This window comes from Doryrhamphus excisus, linkage group LG1 (genome assembly GCF_037039965.1).
Source record: "Doryrhamphus excisus strain RoL-2023G ecotype Guam linkage group LG1, RoL_Dexc_Guam_v1.1, whole genome shotgun sequence".
Lineage (NCBI taxonomy): Eukaryota > Metazoa > Chordata > Actinopteri > Syngnathiformes > Syngnathidae > Doryrhamphus > Doryrhamphus excisus.
The window spans coordinates 9,554,913-9,575,000 of record NC_136357.1 but is presented as its reverse complement, the minus strand read 5'-3'; the positions used below and the strand labels follow the sequence as shown (position 1 = coordinate 9,575,000).

Sequence of the window (20,088 nt, the reverse complement as noted above, 5' to 3'; positions counted from 1 at the left end):
AGAACCAATACTTTTGTCCATATAGTACAGGGGTCGGCACCCTTTACTATCAAAAGACCCATTTTGCTACCCCACCCACAAAAGAAAAATTATCAGGAGGTGCAAAATATAAGGATGATAAACTTCCTTGATAAAGGTTTAATCTTTCTTAATTTTAGCTGTTCGAACAGAATACAACAAACATACTAAGTACAGTGTGCATATGTAACAGATGCCAACTGGTAGGGTTGTGATCGTACTTTGGTTAAACTTCACTACTAGTGACTCAAAAAACATACAACAGCGTGATTGAAAGCGTTTTACTTTTAGCATGCTGGCTAACGCTGCTCAACTTAAGTATCAATCACTGGACTTCCGTGGTTGCTGGTTTGAGGCCGGCGTGTGCATGGCTGGACTGAAGGGAAGACCACTATTAGACATGTAGGACTACTTCGAACTAAATTATTACTTTTCAGAAAATGGGTGTTTGTTTTGAAAATGCCTTTCAATGTTTTTTTGTTGTTTCTCGCGACATACTGTATGAAGCATATAGGTAAGCCAGCATCATTGTCAGAGAAGACAAAGTAATGAAAACTATTTCTTCTGAGACGTTCATTTTTTTCGGGGGGATATATTAATTTCTAACTTACCGCGGGGGAAAGAGACGTCTATGTCCTGTCTCAAAGAACGCAAGAAAGCAAACAGTGGCTTCCTCTTTCTTCTCATGCCTATGCTGTCAGCAGTCACAACTCAGCCATGATGCATTCATGTTCTCATAGAAAGTCGGTTATTTGTAACACTTTTAAAAATTTTTGAGCATTGCGAAGGGAGCCACAACAAAGAAGTTGAAAAGCTGCGGGCTGCTTTACCTTTACTTCACTGTGACTTATTTCTTTTAAGTAGACTGTTATCCACTTAGCAGTTGTGTTCTAAAGACATGGCACTTCTGTATGGTTATTAACATGCAAAGTGCATGGCAAGAGGAAGTGTGGATTAAATTCCCAAGTGAACCATTCAGTCTGTATTCACCTCAAACAATTGCTCCTTAGCAGTGGCAGATTGCGTTACATGATCTCTAGCATAATGACTAAAATCCCACAAAGAACAGTTGGGTAAGCAGAGACTCTGGCGTGACGCTCGTTCCATCCATTTCCGAGCCAAACTTACATTAGCATAACGGCCAGGCCTCTTCCACTCCCTGCAGGATTAGTTCTGCTCTCCGCCCACCGTCTGATGGGTCTTTATCCACACAGATTCAGCCTGGTCGAGGTCTTGACCACCCCCATTGCCAGTGAAGTCATTATCATTCACCACGAGAAGGAATCAGCTCACTGAGAGTCTGCTGTTTGGAGTGTGATTGACATCTCATTTGGGATGCTTAAAGAGAAAAGACAGGGAACTCCCCCTTTGACTATGATGGAAAAGCCAGTCAATCTGTCTCAATGCTTAATTGTTTTTTAAAGACACTTCATCTGATCTGGTAAGGATATGTATTGTTTTAATGCACAAATCTGCCTCTACAGTCGTCTGTTCAAATAGTAACGTTGACTGCCTTTTGCCGTTTTTTGTCTGGGAGCTACGATCACAGTCGTATGCATCTTGTGTGTGAATTTCAGCCTTGTAGGCAATGTATTTCTGTCCCGGTAGGGGGCAACAGTTCTGTTTTCCTCTGATCGGTAGCAACAGATTGGATATGAAGAAGACAGAAGTTGCTGAAATACGCGCTAACAGAGGAAAATGGTGATGAATCCAGCAGAGACAAAAATACAGGCAGCTTACACTGGCACAGAGTTTGTCTGGCTGTGGATCTGTCGCGGTCGCGAACGATAGGGGCGACGTTGGTGAGGGTTTTGTTGTTGTTCGTCCTTAAATATTTGGCACGCACACAAAAGCACGCGTGCAGACACAATCGGTGGACTTACAGACACACACGTCTATAGATTACGCATGTGCACACATCAAACAGTTGGACAAATAGTTCAAAGACATGCAAACATCTGAAAATAGATGATATGATATGTTATATTTTAAATATGTGAATAAATCTTCTTTTACCTGTGTTGATTTGTTGCTTCATACATGTAATCAACTGTTGAGATGTTTGAGATGTCACTCAAACAAAAAATATGGATGTCACCCTTTTGCTTGAATTTGCTTCTCTGCAGAAAAAGCTAATTTTGGTCAAAATATTCGCTCAAACCACCCTATGTTCTACTGCCAATTTATAAAGACCTCAAAAGGCTAGAAACTAATTATTTTTTTCTGATGAAAGAAGAGAATCTAAAGTTTATTCACATAGTTTCGATGTTTATGTAGTCAAGTCAAGTCAAGTCAAGTCAAGTTTATTTATATAGCCCTTAATCACAAAAGAGCCTCAAAGGGCTTAACAAGCAGGCAACAGTAGAAGACAGACAATAGACGACAGACGACATCCCCTGATCTGAACCCCCATCAGGGCAAGGAAAAACTCAAAAACCCATTAGGGAAAAAGAAACCTTGAGAAGGGACCGCAGATGGGGGAATCCCCCTTCTAGGATGACCAAGCTGCAATGGATGTCGAGAGGTTAACATGTGACAGTTAAATATAAACAGAGAGTATAATAGTCCAGGTCCAAGATGTGATGCCATTAGGACAGTTGGGCAGCCGTGGGTCTTGAGATGATCACTATCCCTCTGCTGCAGCGCCTCCAAGGTAGGCCACGTCCGATGTCCAATTTCGTCAAGGCAAACTTCCAAAACAGCCTCTCCTGGACCCGCCCCCTCAGCCGGAGGGGCGGTATGGGAGAGAGAAGGAGCGGCAGTCAAAGCAGGCGGGGAATATTTTTAACAAAACGCTAAAGTATAGAAATGAGTCTTAAGTCGGGACTTGAACATTTCTACTGAGGTAGCAGCTCTAATATTAACAGGTAGATCATTCCACAACGTTGGGGCCCGAATGGAAAAGGCTCTAGAGCCTGCATACTTCTTTCTGGCTCTCGGGATAGTCAAAAGACCGGCGTGTTGTGAGCGTAGGTTTCTAGACGGAGCATAGGGTACAATTAGTCCTAAAACATAGTATTCTGTGGATCTTGTAAGTTCAGCAAAAATGCCCAAAACCTCTGGCAATATGGAGCTCTCTCCTCTGAAAATGGCTGGCAGTCAATGGGTTAAATATTATATTGAGGTGGGGGCTTGTGATTTGATGATGAGTTGAGATGTTTCTAAACAGATAATAAAACATTTTTAAATTTGAAAATGTAGTTTCCAAACAAAAAGAAAAATTCTAGGAAGTACCTTGCTCATGCATGTGACGGTTAAAAGCTTTGTGGTGCTATCACCAGTCAGACCCATCTCTAAATCCATTGGTCTCGAGTGCGTTTGGTTTTACTTTGCAAAGGTATTCATGAAATAGCATGCAAATGTTATGGAGCTCCTTGCTTGCTATCTCAAACAATATTACCTGGGATTTTCAAGCTTATGATCCTTGTCCATGACGGTGGCCACAGGGGTCGAGCGGCTTGGGCAGTGTTGATCTCTGGTTTCACTTTCATGGTGGTGGCTTTCCTCTTATTTGGCGCACTGCCATCTGGGAGTCTGCCTTGCAGTAGTGTAGTTACATGCAACTATGTATACTTCCTCTATGCAAACAACTACTTCTCCAGTGAGTCATGTATTTATGGACCAAACCACTTTGGTCAAATAAAGCTTTTAAAGGGACCGATTATGCTAATATTTGTCTCCTCTCCAGGCACCGAAGAGGGGGTCGGCTGTATCTGCACTTTAGAAGGCAGCGGATGCGGCTGGAGGGATCCAGCAAAGGTGGATAAACCTGATTTTCATGCAGGTTTTCAGTTAATAATGTGAGAAGATTACAAATAAATGCATTGTGAAATACAAAACGTGAGCTGTGGATACCAGCATTTTGGTAATGTTCTGGTCAAACAATCATATTGGCTTGAAATAAGCTATGAAAATAAATGTTACAAAAATGAGTAGCTCTTGGTCATTTTCATTTTGTAAATGTATTGATATCAGTATAGGCCAATTTCAATGATCAGTGTCGGAACGTCTCTATTCATATTAATGCCTCTGACAGTGTCAATCTACATGATGCATTCTTTATGTTACAAATCATCAAGCATCAAACCTTTCTAATGTAATCCTAAAAACAAACATTCATTTCTCATGTCCAACTACTTTCCTGTTTTTTATTGCCTTGCCCTAACATTAACTTCTGCTTTCTCCTTTCTCTTTATGTGTGTCTCTCCCCCGCCTACATTTCACTTTCTCCTCAGTCCCTCTCTCCCTCTCTTTCCCTATCTGTGTGCACGCTGTCTGGTTCAGCTGTGCTCACTTGCACTGTGCAGAGTGGACAGGACAGAGCTGTTCTAAGTGGAGTGCTCAACTCATCCACATGAGTGTTGAGCAAGCAGGGGAACAGAGTGGATAAAGAGAAATCAACAGAGAAGACTGGATTTAAAAAAAAAAAGCAGATTGCAAAGCGGAATTGTTTTCCCTCATTGAACTGAAGCGACGGTGTGGATGGTGATTGTAAAACAGGGCTGCATGCTCTATCCCAGGACTATGGCAGATATACTTTGGCTTATCTACAATTCATTAGTAAGCTGGTGCTGGTGCTAAGTTCACCTTGGGCTTGCTGCTGTGACGAGATCTAATGCAGTGACACTGACCCGTAACCCCCTGACTCATCTTGCAGGTTCCCTCAGAGTTGGTCTGGCTTTTGACCCTTGAGAAAGGAACTTGTTTAGTCGGAGATAAGTCCAGCTGAGCACCAGTCTGGACTGACCCACAAAATAAGGACGTGCATCTTGAGAATCTTTTTCCTCCACTTCTGTGGATCTGTGGGTCCGAAGAAGGGTGCAGAGTAAAGCCTGCTTTATAGCGTCTTTGAAGTCAGGACCATGGGCTCTTTCTGGGGCAGTGTGGCGGTCTTGTGTGGACTGGTTCTACTGAGGAACGAGGGTGATGGAGCCCAGCAGACCGAAGCCAATGTCCCACGGCTAAAACTGTCATACAGAGGTGAGCTCTTTGAACTCATTGTCCATGCTTGTTTAGTTTGAGCTAAAAAACTGATGCATGCAATAATAATCATAAATGTTCCATTTAGATTATTATGTTTTATTATTGTTATTATTATTATTTGTACATTGGAGCATTTTCCTGTTTGAATTGCATTTTCTGGCTAAATGACAAATTGTACAGAAAATCAGTCTTATTTAAGCATACGCTCACAAATGTACACAGTAAAGATCTCAAAAACTGTACCAAAAGAATAAAAAATAAATAAAATGACAGTGAAGTATAAATGCAAAGGTCTGTAGTGATGGTTGTAAATTAATATTAAATTTCATGTGAATATTGTCACAGATGACATTTACAAGTGCTTTCTTAATATTCTTTAAATCAGGGAGGAAAGAAAGAAAGTTAAAATAAGGAGAAAATCTCTCAAAGAAACCACAGCAGCGATTTCAAAATCCTAATGTAAAGAAATCACCCAAATGGGACTTCGTATAGAATTTATTTAAACCACACTTGCACTTGAGACCAGAGCCAAGATGTGCAAATCAGAAGACACGTGCATATCTCATGTGTGTTTGCTTCTATTTTATAGCAGAAATGTGTCTCTCATCCACTCTATTGGCCCACCCCACGCTTCCTTATTCAGATCAGCCGCGGTTGTCAATTGCGTGCTGTAAAAATGTTGCCAGAGACAGACTCCCAGCTGAGCGTCATTTATTTCTTTTCTCCCTCCATGTCATTTTCCTTTCTGTTCTGCAGTGCAGGGCAATTATGCTCGGAATGAATGGCATACGTCTGTTTAAGCAGATGGCTTTCCCGAAGAGAAATAGTCCTCGCTCAGCACTGGGAGATCCATAATTACACACACGCACACACACACATACACACGCGTGCAGACTCGTTTATCACATTGCCATCTGTAGATCGCTAATGATACCTGTGAATGTAGTGAGTCGGTTAAAAGTACATGTTGTCAGTTTGGTCAAACACACCCATTCAGTGATATCTACATTAGACCGGAAGTATTTTACCCTGTGTTGTCCTGAAAAACGGAATTTTTAGCATCTAATGCCGAAAATGGTTTTCATGTGAATGTATGTTTCAAGATGCAAAGTGACATGTGATTATTGCATGATGAATCATTCATATAAATGATGCACAGTATGATAGAATGACAAGCAGATTCACTTATGCAAAGCAGGAAATCAGCATCAGTAGCGCATTAAAGAACAGTACTTTTCCTTGACAGTAACATATGGTCCCGTCCCGCATTATCAGTGGCACGTGGACTGATGAACTTAAAGAACTTTGACCCCCAGAGGTCACAAGGAACACTTGGTGTGGGTCTAAATGAGACTACAAAGACTTTTCTTGTATGTCGCAGAAATATGTTTATCACAATGTGATTTCTGCCTCCATAGTGCGAGTTCCTCGCTTAACGGTTATACTATCTGACAAAACACACATACAAAACACGCACAGCTCGACCGCAGGAGATTCCGACTTATCCTTAGAAGTGAGGGCTGAAGTGCAGAAGGTCAGTGGCGTAGGAGGAAAGATAACAATGGTACCCCACGGCTACCTAAACACGAGCTAAGGTCCAACTGTATCAACAATCAAGTGTCGAGGTGATGCCGAGGCAGACGCAAGGGAATGCTTTAAAAGAAAATGTATGATAAACGATGACTGAATGGATAGTGGGACTAAATGAATTACCCGGGAAGTAGACAACGATTCATAGTCTTTATGAGCCACAAGAGGTAGAGGTGTTAACTGTAAACAAGTGATGACATGGTACTTTACTTTAATAGGATATGTGACTCACTTCTGTTCTGTCAACATTTCACAGAGAAGAGCTTTCAATTAAAGACAATGACAGCAGGCGGCAGAGGTTGTACTTCTCGTAGTACTTTTCTCAGACATTTGTGTTTTCATTGCGGCTTGAACTGTAAGTGGTTAACATAAGCATGCAAAGAATCTTCAGGGTGGATTTCGCTTTCTGGGTGTTTAGGACAGACTCAGTGCCTCCGAATGACCATTTGATGGAGACATATACACTCTTGAGAACTTCATGACTGAAGATCATGATTGCAATCTTCTTTCTGGCAAAGAGAGGCATTATGGAGAATCGTGTCCTTTGAAATAAGAACTTGTAACCATGATTGGCACAGTTTGGCCTGTGGGACGCTGTTTCATTAACTACGACTGTGGTATGCATCTTTGTTTCCCATGGATTACCTTAGTTTGTGGAACAATGTGGTCGAAATTAAGTATGGTATTGCCACAGTTATTACTGTCATATTGTGTAGATATCACAATAATATAAATGTATCTACTGCACAGTTGTTCAAATCCTGTGGAACTGAGGGTATAGTAGACCTCGTTATTAGACTGAAATATACAGATTTCTTGCAAAGTGTAAAAGCAGAAATTAGGCTACCACAACTATTTTTAGTCTGGTATATCCACAAGATAATCAGCAAATACACAGTTTGTATTCTGCCTCATGTATAAGGGGAATGGCGCATAGGGAAGGGTAATGTGGAAAAATATGAAACAGAATAACATACATACACAGACTACAACAAAAAAGGGCAGAAAGACTGGTAATTGAAGAAGAGAGAGAGGAATCTGCATAACGATCCACAACATTCATATTAGCAGTAGGCCAACAAAAAAGTAAAAATAGGCAAAAGTTTAGTGTATGTAGTGTGTGTTTTGTCAGTGTGCATTCACACATACAGTTGAATGAACGACACATCAACGAAGCCGCAGTGTTCATAAACACACTCATTCCACTTGTGGGGTTTTGACATTATGTGTTTGTGCTTTTCTACTAGAAGCACTTAAATAACACTCCTGGTACCCTCCAGTCAAGAAAGAGAAAGAATGTAGGGTAAAAGAGTTTATTTTTACCGTTCTCACATGGGACTGTTGATTCTTTGCATCCCTTCCATCTGCCCTCTCATCTCTCTCTCCTCTCGTTCACATTCTTTGAGGCAGAAGAAGAGAGTTGGTGAACAACAAAATGGATAGGGATGTTAGTAAGAAGGGGCAACTGTTCAAACAACTAAGCTGTAGGATGGGATGCCGGTAGATGAGAAAGTGAGCTCAAAGCAACTGGTGTAAAAGCATGAGGGGGGATTGATCAGAAAGGGAGGAGAGAACAGGTTGCTTACAGTAGCAGCTGACACCTGGAAGCCGCATATCCTTCGATCCACCTGCTTATAATGTTATTATCCTCTTTGTTTGTTCATGTGGTTGTTCATGTTTGCATCCTCAATCCAACAGCGGACATGTCTTTCTCATTATAGTCATTGAGAAAGCTTTCCAGTGGATCCCCTACAGTGACAAAAAAGACAATATTGTCTATACTACAACATTATTGATTGGATCATGGCCATTTAACAATTACCAGTTTTGTATAGCTACAAAAACACAGTAGTGGGCGATATGTGAGTGGAGATAAGAGTTTTGTTGGAGAGCACCAAACAAACAAAACAAAAGACAAGCTTGATTATACAAGCTAATTAATTAGAGTCAGAGATTTAAAAAAAAAATTGAATTGTGCTGCATTGTGCTTTTCTATAACTTCCTCAACACTCACTTTACCTTCTCACTCTCTTGGGTTCTGACACAATTCAGAGTTGGGACAATCTCCCCATCTAAAAGATTCATGAGCACTTTATTTATTTACTCTGAGAAAAGACAATACATGCCAAATAAATTAAATGGTTCATTTCTTGCGCTTGTGTGTGCATCCAATCCAGTGTGGTTTTAGACCTGAATAATCAGTATGCAAGTGACATGAAAACGGGGTCATAATGTGATAATTCTATGTTTACAGGTTATGCAGCCATGAGATTTTCATTGTCGGTTAGAAACATGTTCAGCTTTCCGCTGTGAAGGCAAATGTTGACTTGGCAGACGCTCCGATTACACAGCAAAACGTGAGCTGTAGCTGTCTACTTAATGTGTCTTAATAGTGTCTGTGGTTAAGCGTAATACTGCAAGTACTGCAATTTGGGCTATGGAGTATATTCACACTTAAAATATTCCTTCTTGTTTTCCACTGTAAGAACGCACCATTTTCTGCTTGGTGTTCTGGAAGGGGAGGGGTAACTTTACCATGCAGATAGTTTGATGATTGGCTCCAATGTTGGCGGGCTTCGCTTTTGCCTGAAGAAGGCAGTCTATTTGAAATATGAAGGAAACCACATCCCTATGTCAGCACACATTTAGCATACCCTTTAAGTGCAAAAAGTGCAATTTTCCTTTAAGGAGGTTCTAAATAGAGCTTCAAAATGTAAGAAATTGAACAAAAATATTTTGAGTAATCAATTTATTGCAACAGCTGCACGGTGGGAGTGGTTAGCTCATGGGCCACACTGCTAAGAGACCTGAGTTTGATTCCCATGCACCGGGTACTCCAGTTTTCTCCCACATTCCAAAAACATGCTAGGTTAATTGGTGACTCCAAATTGTCCATAGGTATGAATGTGAGTGTGAATGGTTGTTTGTCTATATGTGCCCTGTGATTGGCTGGCGACCAGTCCAGGGTGTACCCCGCCTCTCGCACGAAGACTGCTGGGATAGGCTCCAGCACGCCTGCGACCCTGGTGAGGCTAAGTGGTAGAAAATGAATGAATGAATTTATTGCAACCAACAATTAAACTGAAATAGCCTGTTTATCAGCTGATCAAAACTTTATTATTGTATGTTAAAAAAAGAACCCCCCCCCCCACACACAAAAAACTCAGTTACCACACAGAGGAGGGCCATCGATAAGAGATGCCCACTGTAACATTTCACATTTCCACAGAGCCATATGCTGTTTGATGATCCTGAACAACCTGAATTGCCATTGTTCCATTTAAGAAAATGGTATCCAAGATCATGGCATCTCCTCCATCGTGTGGCAACATTTTGAATATACCACTGAAAATGACATTGAATCCACCTTTTTTGCTTTTAAAGGCTGTTGTCTTAAAGGAAAACTTCACTTTTTGTATTTTGTTCATTGTTCACTGTCCTTATGTGGAACATGAGCACATATATCGTTCCCTTTTCTGTGTGTCCTAAAAAGAGAAAAACAGTCATTATGAGGGAGCTAACAATGCACATCATGGCACACAGGCACTAGCAGGTACATTCATGAAAACATGCAATACTTTCAGTATTTTGCCGTATTTTGATCATTTGCTACAACTAATCATATCAGACTATGAGAGCCGCCCCACCAACTACTTTTGGACAAATGAGGATCCAGAGCCTTATCTTTTTGAGCTTGAATATACGGAGGATAACTTCTAAATCTTTCCACCTCCCCCTGCAGACATGCTGGAATCAAACAACCTTGTGACGTTTGAAGGTCTGGTCAACAGTTCGTCTTACCACACTTTATTGCTGGATGAGGAGAAAGGAAGACTGGTTGTGGGAGCCAAGGACCATATTTTCTCATTCAACCTCCTCAACATCAGCAAAGACGTTGTACAGGTAAAACAAACATTTCGGGATTGTGTCTGGCCGACCTCTTGGCATCCAGCAATCAGAAGCTGATGTACCGCCGGGTCTGTTCTGTTTCAAAAGAAAAGTGCCTCATGAATATTAGAAAGCAGTGCTGTCACACACTATCACACGCTGTGCCAGGCATGTTAGCCGCTCTAAGCTCACCTGGATGAATAATAGAGTGAACTGAAACAAAGTGGATGACAAATCGCATTGTGACCCTTTCAACCCTCATATGTTGTACACACGCATGCATGCATGCACACACACTGGATGGACAGAAGGAATTATTCTTTTGGTTTACGTTGCAGATCCCTTGGTTGGCGTCTCCCACCAGAAGAGATGAATGCAAGTGGGCAGGAAAAGATCTCTCGGTAAAACACAAATAAGCCTTCAGTCAAGTGCAAAAAGAAAGAACTACCACAGATAATTACTTTTCAGAGCCTAATCATATTATATATCATATCATTTGGAGAACACACTGGCTACCTTGGGTCTGATCATAGTCTTAGTGCCAACATCTGATCTTAAACTGGTAAAGCTTCTTGGAGCTACATGTAAAAAAAAAACCCTTGGGAATTGCTAAAGCTCCAAACTATTGTGCTGGTATGATAAGTTCATACTTTTCAGTATTGTATGTCCAGTACCACACAACATATTTCATTCTTCTGTCTTTGTGCTATTAAAACCTATATGTAGATGTTTCTTTTTTATTAATTTAATTAATTTTTACTCTAAACGCACAAGCAGACGTGAACTTGATTAACTATAACTGAATCTGCAGTATTTACATTAGAAAGACTTCAAATTATGGCCATCCATCTTCCAATTTTTCTGGATGTCAGACTTAAGTCTTCAAGTCATATCAAAGAAAAAAAAATAGCCAGATTTGTTTTGCCTTAACAAAGTGCAATTTTATAGATGGGACCTTTAAAACAAACAAGTACCTAAGTATCTCATATTTCAGTTCAGCATCTGCCCACATTTGTAGTGTAGATGCTATGCATGTTAGCACACCAAGATGATGCTCCGCAAGCTGTGCTCACTATGCAATTTTCAGCAGAGCCTGAGGCACCGCTGTTTGTTGCCTGAGCTCACAGCTTGGACGTTGGCCAGGACAAGGAACACACTTCAGCTCTTAACTTTGTATGAAAGATGTAAAGGACACTTTTGTGTGGTATCCGTAAACATTATGGCATAGAAAAATAAAATGCCGAAGGGATGTTTCATCCATCAAATCGTAAGAGCAGGGTGAGAAATAGAGAAACAGCGAGAGTCTCCCTGATGCATTGAAAGGAATACAGTCGAGAGAAAACACATAATAGGTGTGAAAGAGAAAAGCTGTATTATGCGACCATAACCAAAAGAAATCTTGACAATATCGCGACTTACTTTGCGATTCCTTTCCCCTTTAGATGAGAATGTTTAACTGGTAACATATTGCATTGCACAACCACACCGAATAAATCCTTGGGTGCAACATCTGTTTAAACGGTGGCTGTTGTCTGCATATGACCCATTAAAGCCAGATGAGCTTAGTCATGCATAACTTGTGACATTATTCATTTGTTTCCACCCCTTTAACAATCTGATGACACAGTGTTTTATTTGAGGTCGGGCTTGCTTGCCTGCCACGTGCAAGAAAATAAATACACCATAAGGCAGCGGAGGAGCGGATATAAACACTTACAGATGCCACACACACAGACACACACACCGTCACAAGTACACATAAATAAATGGTAAGTCTGCAGATTTAACTACAAACTAAAAACAGGTTTGTCTTATATTTGGGTTAATGTGGTATATAAAGTATATAAAGAGAGCCCTTGTTGGTTACATTTTAGTGTGTCAGCATAAGTATGAAACAACTACATTGAACAATATTTTCTTGGTAGATTCAATTAACTGCCTCCGGTGTCCTTTATGGAATTTATTACAAAGCATGAGGAATTGTGGAACAAGGCTAGTCGTGATATGACATTGGAGGTTTTTAGAAGGAATGGAACATAAGTACAAGAGGTGAAAGAACACCATTGCATGAGCGGCTTGCACAATCCGAGTCATAGCACATTCACAATTATAACGGTCTTTTTGTGTGGGATTATGCTAGTGTACATTACAGCCCTGTGTGATCTCTCCTATCCTTGTTGGATCTCTTATTACATTTTTTCCTCTGTGAGATGTGTTTGTCTATCCTGCAGATCAAGTAATATGTCCAATCAATTCCTCTTCTATTTGTCCTGCAGAGAGAGTGTGCAAATTTTGTGAAAGTGTTGCAGCCATTCAATCAGACACACATCTATGTGTGTGGAACAGGCGCTTTCCATCCTGTGTGTTCCTATCTAGAAGTGGGCAAGAAATTAGAGGTATGTTTGATATTCTATGGCTTGTAAATATCCGCATGTTGAACTGTGGCGCACGTGGAACTCTGGCTTTTAGCAGCTTACTTGACTAAATGGAACTACTGTGTGTTTGTGCGTGTTTGCAAGAGGGAAGGAAATTGCTTTGACCACTCTGTAAGTGAGCCATGGTCACTGAATCATACAGAAAACCAAAAATGTTTCCCATTTTCCATTAGTTTATTAATAAAATATATGTTTGTAGGGATGCTTTAAAGATGGCACAAAGCTGAAAACTACTTTTCAACACAAGTGAGCAATAAATAAATTAACCATTGTATTTTGTTTTAGTAACATTTTGTCCATCTGCCTTTACTCAGGACAGTGTTTTCAGATTGCTTCACCACACAGAAAACGGCAGAGGAAAAAGTCCCTATGATCCGAAGCTGCTCACTGCATCCATGCTGATTGGTGAGTCTGAGACACTGAAAAGCCATAAAAACGTGGGAGTTCTGAAAACACCCTCTGCTGTTCTCTTTCATTTCCTTAAGATATAATGATGTTCAAGTGAAATGTACAAGGCTGGCTTGTCATTCACTCCAAGCGGATATGCTTTGTAGTTGGTATTTACACACTGAGAACCCATCATTGACAGGACTGTTAAACTATTTCAATCTGAATACTTGCTTTAAGAGCTGGGTGTGTGTTACAGATGACATTTCCCCTAGCTGTGCTTTTGCTGCGCATTAAATGGCCAGTCTTTTGGTAAACAAAGCCTGACAGTGTACACATGACAGTCCTATCTGTCAGCAATTATCTGCTGTCAGATTTTGTGACATCACACCGTTTAACCGGACATGGCTTCTTTCCAGCCTGTCACTCTTCATCTCGGCCTGCTTTTTTGTTCTCTATTCGGTGCTGCCTCATTATGGACTCCCACCGTCTGGCATGTCTGTCCTGTTGCCACGTATCTATATGTCACCTCTGCTCTTTGTCAATTTTACTCTCTTCACAGTCCCTCGGGAAATGTAATTTTGACTAAGAAATCTAGGCCCTGATAGGAGAATACGGCCCATTGTGTTTTCTTAATAAGTGCTACAATGCTTACACACTTCTTGCTTGTGCGCTCAGATGGGGAATTGTATGCTGGAACATCAGCTGACTTCATGGGGCGGGATTTTGCTATCTTTCGTACCCTTGGAAAACATCACCCCATCAGGACAGAGCAGCATGACTCTCGTTGGCTAAATGGTGAGCAACTATAGGTCCTTTTCAAAGCGTTTGACAAATATGGAACAATGATACTGGAACAGAAACTGGCCTTGGAAACACTTCCAAAAGATTTGGTCTTTGTTAGCAGTCAGGAAACTAAAACGTCTGTGTCATTTCTCTCTAAATAGTGCACTTGCATTGTTCACACATCATGTGCGTGTGTCTGTGTGGCAGATCCAAGATTCGTAGGTGTCCATCTGATTCCAGAGAGCGACAACCCAGAGGATGATAAAATCTACCTCTTCTTCAGAGAGAATGCCATGGATGGGGAGCATGCTGGGAAAGCCACACATGCTCGAATCGGACAGCTATGCAAAGTACGGACAATAGAATCCCTTGAGCCCCATTCACATACTACTTCATGTAAAGTAGCCTCTGTATATGGAAAAAAACACCACTTGACTGGTGTCTGAGAGGCTTTCATAATAGCTGCATTCAGAAGGTGTTAACAATGGTTATATTTAGATTTTTGAGCAGAGTGGGCTTTGTTGTGCAAATTTCTTCATCCCATATAAAAGAAACCTGAGAGAAATACTGAATGTCACTGGAACTCCAAGGTAGGCTCACTGTAAAACAGGAGGAAAATGACAAGAGAGGGACATTTTCCTTATCCATTGTAACCAAGCACGTCATATCAACCCAATAGTAGGGGTCGTCACAAGGAGAGAAGCCAGAACCTTCCTTCCAGCCTCCAGAATTAAGAAAACAAATACAATATAACTCAAAATAACATACAATTAGAATATAAACATATAATACAATTCAGAATTTGGGTACAGAAAAAAAATAAAAGAAAAACAGTATGCTAGTCTGAACAGTACAATTACAAAGGCTCTCTAAAAATGTACTTTTGTAAATACCTCAGTTACTGGTGGGGCAGCACTATATCTATTGTGGGTGGGTCATTTATTGAAAAAAATGTTTATTGTGGAAACACCACAATTTCCCTTACTTGTCCTTCTATTCAAACATGGTACAAACTCCAGTTCGAGGAGTTGGATGATGGAAGAATGAAATGGAAGAAATGTGGTAAAAAAAAAAGATTTGTTCTTATTGCAGTGACGTTGCACCCCATGACAGAAGACAAACCTGACCCCTTTTTTGCTCACCCCTGCCTTATAGTCAAGAAGCAGACTTTCAAGCTGATCAGCAGTGGAACAGTAATTCTAGGCTTTATATCATGCACCACTGCAATCACAGCAACATGTCACTACCGTCCACAGAATGACCTCGGGGGTCACAGGAGCCTTGTGAATAAGTGGACCACCTTCTTAAAGGCGCGACTCATTTGCTCGGTGCCAGGAAGCAATGGCATCGACACACATTTTGATGAACTACGTGAGTAACTACTCCATTAACTTGCTGAAAATTGATTGTACGGTTAAATAAAGTCAGTGTTTTTTTGTCTTTCAGAGGATGTTTTTCTCATCAGCACAAAGGATCCAAAAAGCCCAATCATCTATGGAGTATTCACCACATCCAGGTATTGTGGCTGGATTAGGAAATCAATGTATTAAATCAAACTCAATAAATTGCACAGCTGAACCTGTTCTCTTCATACAATCAGCAACATCTTCAAGGGCTCAGCTGTGTGCATGTACAGCATGACAGACATCCGCCGAGTCTTTCTGGGCCCTTACGCTCATAGAGATGGACCTAACTATCAGTGGGTGCCCTACCAAGGGCGTGTTCCTTACCCACGGCCTGGCACAGTAAGTGTACCTACTTTAACACACCAAGGTCCTTTTCCCAAATGGACCATTCCAATGCCAATTACATTTTCTCGACAGTGTCCAAGCAACACGTTCGGAGGATTCGACACAACCAAGGACCTTCCTGATGAAGTCGTAGTTTTTGCCAGAAGCCATCCAGCTATGTTTAATCCTGTTTACCCAATTAACAACAAACCAATCATAGTTAAAACTGATGTGGACTACCAGTTCACACAAATAGTGGTGGATAAAGTAGAAGCAGAAGATGGCCAGTATGACGTTATGTTCATAGGAACAGGTAAGATTGAGTCACTACTCACAAGAATTCACAATTCTTCAAAAGCATGTAACATATTCCATTATAATGGTCCAGATATAGGAACGATTCTTAAGGTGGTCACAATCCCGAGAGGCTCGTGGCATGACCTGGAGGAAGTGCTGCTGGAGGAAATGACTGTTTTCAGGGTAGGTTATTTTCTCCTCAGTTCTATTGTAATCCCTGCAGGCCATTACATGTGTTGTTACACATATGTACACAGTTTGTAAGCTTTCCATATTGTGTGTTGCAGAAGCCAACAGCAATTACTGCGATGGAGCTTTCAACAAAACAGGTACTTATCACAATCAATCCCAATGAGCACATTAAGTGTTATTCACTTGAATGGCTTCTCGTCACAACTGAGTGAAATTTGAAAAAAAAACAAAAACTATTTATGTTCATCAAAACATTTGACTAGCTCTTTCACATAATTTCACTGGTGAGTTTTGGGTGTTTTCTTTATTGCTTAGCCTCATCAGTAGAAATGACCGTCTGAGGTAAATCATTACCACACAAAGATGTCAGAACACACGCAGGAATGTCATAATTGTGAACACACAATTATGTTCAAAAACTGTATTTTTTATAAATATGTTCAACTAACACATAATGGTTGTGCTCTATTTATACAGCAACAACTGTACTTGGGCTCAGACATTGGTGTCTCTCAGATGTCTTTGCATCGCTGTGAGGTTTATGGAAAGGCTTGTGCTGAATGTTGCTTGGCAAGGGACCCCTACTGTGCATGGGATGGTAGCGAGTGCTCCAGATACTTCCCCATGGCCAAAAGGTATTGATGGCATCTTTGATTAATTTAATGAATATACAAATACTTTCCATGATGTTTTGTGTAGTGTGTGGGCCGGGTGATGAAGTGGTTTGTATATTTATATACAGTGCAGCCTCCCACACAATGTCCCATTGGTTTTATTGATTCCAAAGCTCAACACTAACCTTATGTTCAAAAATACAGAACTTCACCTCTAACTACCAACAAAGCAATGTGCCTCATGCTAGCGCCTCAGGATTGAATGATCTATGACGCGTCGTAGCCTCTGCTAACACTAATTGCTTTCAAACACACACACAAATACATAGTTCTTTTCACACATGACATAAAGGTCACTCCTGAATCTGGTCTTTGTGTTTCCTCAGGAGAACCAGGAGACAAGATATCAGGAATGGAGATCCTCTCACACAATGTTCAGATCTGCATGGTATGATGAGGAAAATTCAATACAACACATTGTGTTTAGTTGTACTCTGACTTATAGCATCCTTTTTTACGTAAGTCATAGAAGACACATTGAAGCAAAATAAGTGAGCCTTTCTGTGGAAACATGTTCTTCCAATTTGATCTTGGATAAAGATGAAGAAGATAAAGTCAGGGAGGCCAGACTGAGATGGTTTGGACATGTCCAAAGGAGATATAGTGAATATATTGGATATAGGATAGAGGAAGACCAAAGAGGAGGTATATGGATGTAGTGAAGGAGGACATGAAGGTAGTTGGTGTGAGAGAGACAGATGCTGAAGACAGGGTTGGATGGAGGCAATTGTTTTGCTGTGATGACCCCTGAAGGGAAAAGTCCAAAGAGAAATAAGAATAAGACATGGTACAAACAGTGTGATTATTCTCAACGGATTAAAGGACACGAACATGAGGCTTGTTGTGTGAGATGAGATGGTCAAGATGGTCAAAATCCAAAAAATAAAATTAGCATTGTTGGCATTCAACTGAAACACCCTACAAGCATAATAAAAGGAATGGACTGCAGGGGTGTCTTCATGATTTGTGTGACTTATGATTCCTTGTGTTAGACAAACTAAACGGGCAGAAAACTCTGGAGGACAAAACAGTCTATGGAGTGGAAAACAGCAGCACCTTCCTTGAGTGCAGCCCCAAGTCCCAGCGAGCATCGACTTATTGGCAATATCAGCACTCCCCAGATGAACACAAACAAGAGGTTGGCACTTTTTCATGTGTTAAAAATGAGAATTTGATACTGTTTGCAGAGCTAATAAAACTGGCCACTCACAAAACATCACTTAATATTTCAGAGTCATATGATACTTCCATTGCTTGTTTGAAAATGTTTGTTTTCCCACTTTCTGTTTCCACAACCTGCAGATCAAATCAGGGGAACGTTTTATCCGCACAGAGCAGGGTTTGTTGATCCGCACACTTGACAAAGAGGATTCTGGAATTTATCTGTGCCAGGCTGTGGAGCACGGTTTCATGCAGACGCTTTTGAAGGTCACCTTAGCGGTGATTGACACCGAGCGCCTTGAGGATCTGCTCCAGGGAGACGATGAGGCCACCTCCAACACTTCAGTCCAGGACCTTACACCACCTCGAGAGACACCTAATCACAAGCTCTGGTACAGAGACTTCCTGTCTTTGGTCAATCACCCGACTCTGAACAGTGTGGATGAGTTCTGTGAGCAGGTTTGGAAGAGGGAGCGGAAGCACAAGAAGCAAAAAGCTCACCTGGTGCAGCAGGCGCAAATGCATCAACAGCACCCGCAGAAGGTTGTGGGTAACAGCCACAGCCACATGCACGCTCAAGGGCTAGCTGCCAAGTGGAAACACCTTCAAGAGAGGCAAAAGGGGCGTAACCGCAGGACCCATGAGCTGGAGCGAGCCCCCCGCAGTGTCTGAGCTATAAACCTTGAATGCGCAAATCTGAAAGCACACCCCTTGCCTCTCATTGTGTGAACATAACTTCAGACTGAGCGATAGACTCATTCCAAAGTGACTGGATTGTAAGTGTATTTCTTCCTCTGCCAGCTGATGTTTGGAGTGTTGTATCACACCGGACCGTTGGAGCATGTTATTTCAGCTGGCCGGACAACTGCTTCAGGACAGTATCAAATAGCATAGAAACTGAACACACAAACACACCTCATAGACATTGAATGGATTCATACAAGAATTTATTTTCTACAACACAAATGTGATAGAGCTGGCTCTGGCATGGCGGTGACATGGGTTTAAAGTTCAGATGAAAAGCACAAATTGAAGTCCGAGAAGTAAGAAATCATCTAAGAGCACGGCATGACACTGGGAGCAACACAACTAACCACTTCAACAAAGAAGTAGCTACAAAATGTAAATACTGTGATATACTAAAAGGGAGCGTCTTTATGTTGTTTCTTTCCTCTGATAGATTTATTTAAGGCTATACCAGTTATAGTACACAGCTATTGTACTAGTATGTGTGTCTGTGCCATCAATAAGCTTCACATGGACATGTTTTTGATCATTTTGTTCCTCATAGATTATTGCCACAGTGTTCCTTAGGATGCATCATCTCAGTGTGGGAGATGCAACAAATTATTCCACGCTTAATATATTCCTCCACTACCTATATATTTATTGATGAACCCTCATTGTCATTTTTGGAGTGATGGACCGCCATTGTAATGGACCAAGTATATTATCACAAATACTGTTGGATTCTCTAATAAAGAGATACTTGTCAACATTGGTCAATAACAAATGTACATTTGAAATGCACTGAACAATAACACATAACAAAACTGTATCGCTTCCAAGTGGCACAGTCATGTAACCTTATTGGATATCATACAAGTAATGATATGATGCAGATACACAAGATGGAATGTAGCTGTGAACAATATGTAAATAGATACTCGTCTCCATGTTTGATGATGGTGCGCTAGTGCATGTGGATACTGTTGTAGTGTTCCTATCTTTCAACAGCGGTAAATACTGGCTGTTAATTTGTTTGTTTGTACAAGACTATTCTAGGATTGTGAATATTCTTTCTCCTCTAACTCTTGTGTATAAAAATATATAATTATTATTTCTGAAGTTATTAAAGGGGGAGTATAAAAGAAGCTCTAAATAAATTGTCATTATGGATTACATACACACACTAGCTCACATTATAACGAGTAAAATGTGGATAAA

At 40.9% G+C, this 20,088-nt stretch overlaps 1 protein-coding gene across 1 annotated transcript; it reads left to right on the top strand.

Moving 5' to 3' along the window:
* Positions 1 to 4,253: 4,253 nt before the first annotated feature.
* sema3ab (sema domain, immunoglobulin domain (Ig), short basic domain, secreted, (semaphorin) 3Ab) lies at positions 4,254 to 20,015 on the top strand. Its single transcript, XM_078789682.1, has 17 exons — positions 4,254 to 4,998; positions 10,334 to 10,494; positions 10,818 to 10,880; positions 12,756 to 12,875; positions 13,229 to 13,319; positions 13,980 to 14,099; positions 14,295 to 14,437; positions 15,344 to 15,458; positions 15,534 to 15,603; positions 15,688 to 15,832; positions 15,911 to 16,130; positions 16,206 to 16,297; positions 16,402 to 16,443; positions 16,784 to 16,941; positions 17,307 to 17,368; positions 17,973 to 18,118; positions 18,283 to 20,015. Exons 1-17 carry the CDS (start codon positions 4,881 to 4,883, stop codon positions 18,811 to 18,813), a joined length of 2,397 nt encoding a protein of 798 aa, XP_078645808.1. The 5' UTR covers positions 4,254 to 4,880; the 3' UTR covers positions 18,814 to 20,015.
* The last annotated feature ends 73 nt before the right edge of the window (positions 20,016 to 20,088 follow it).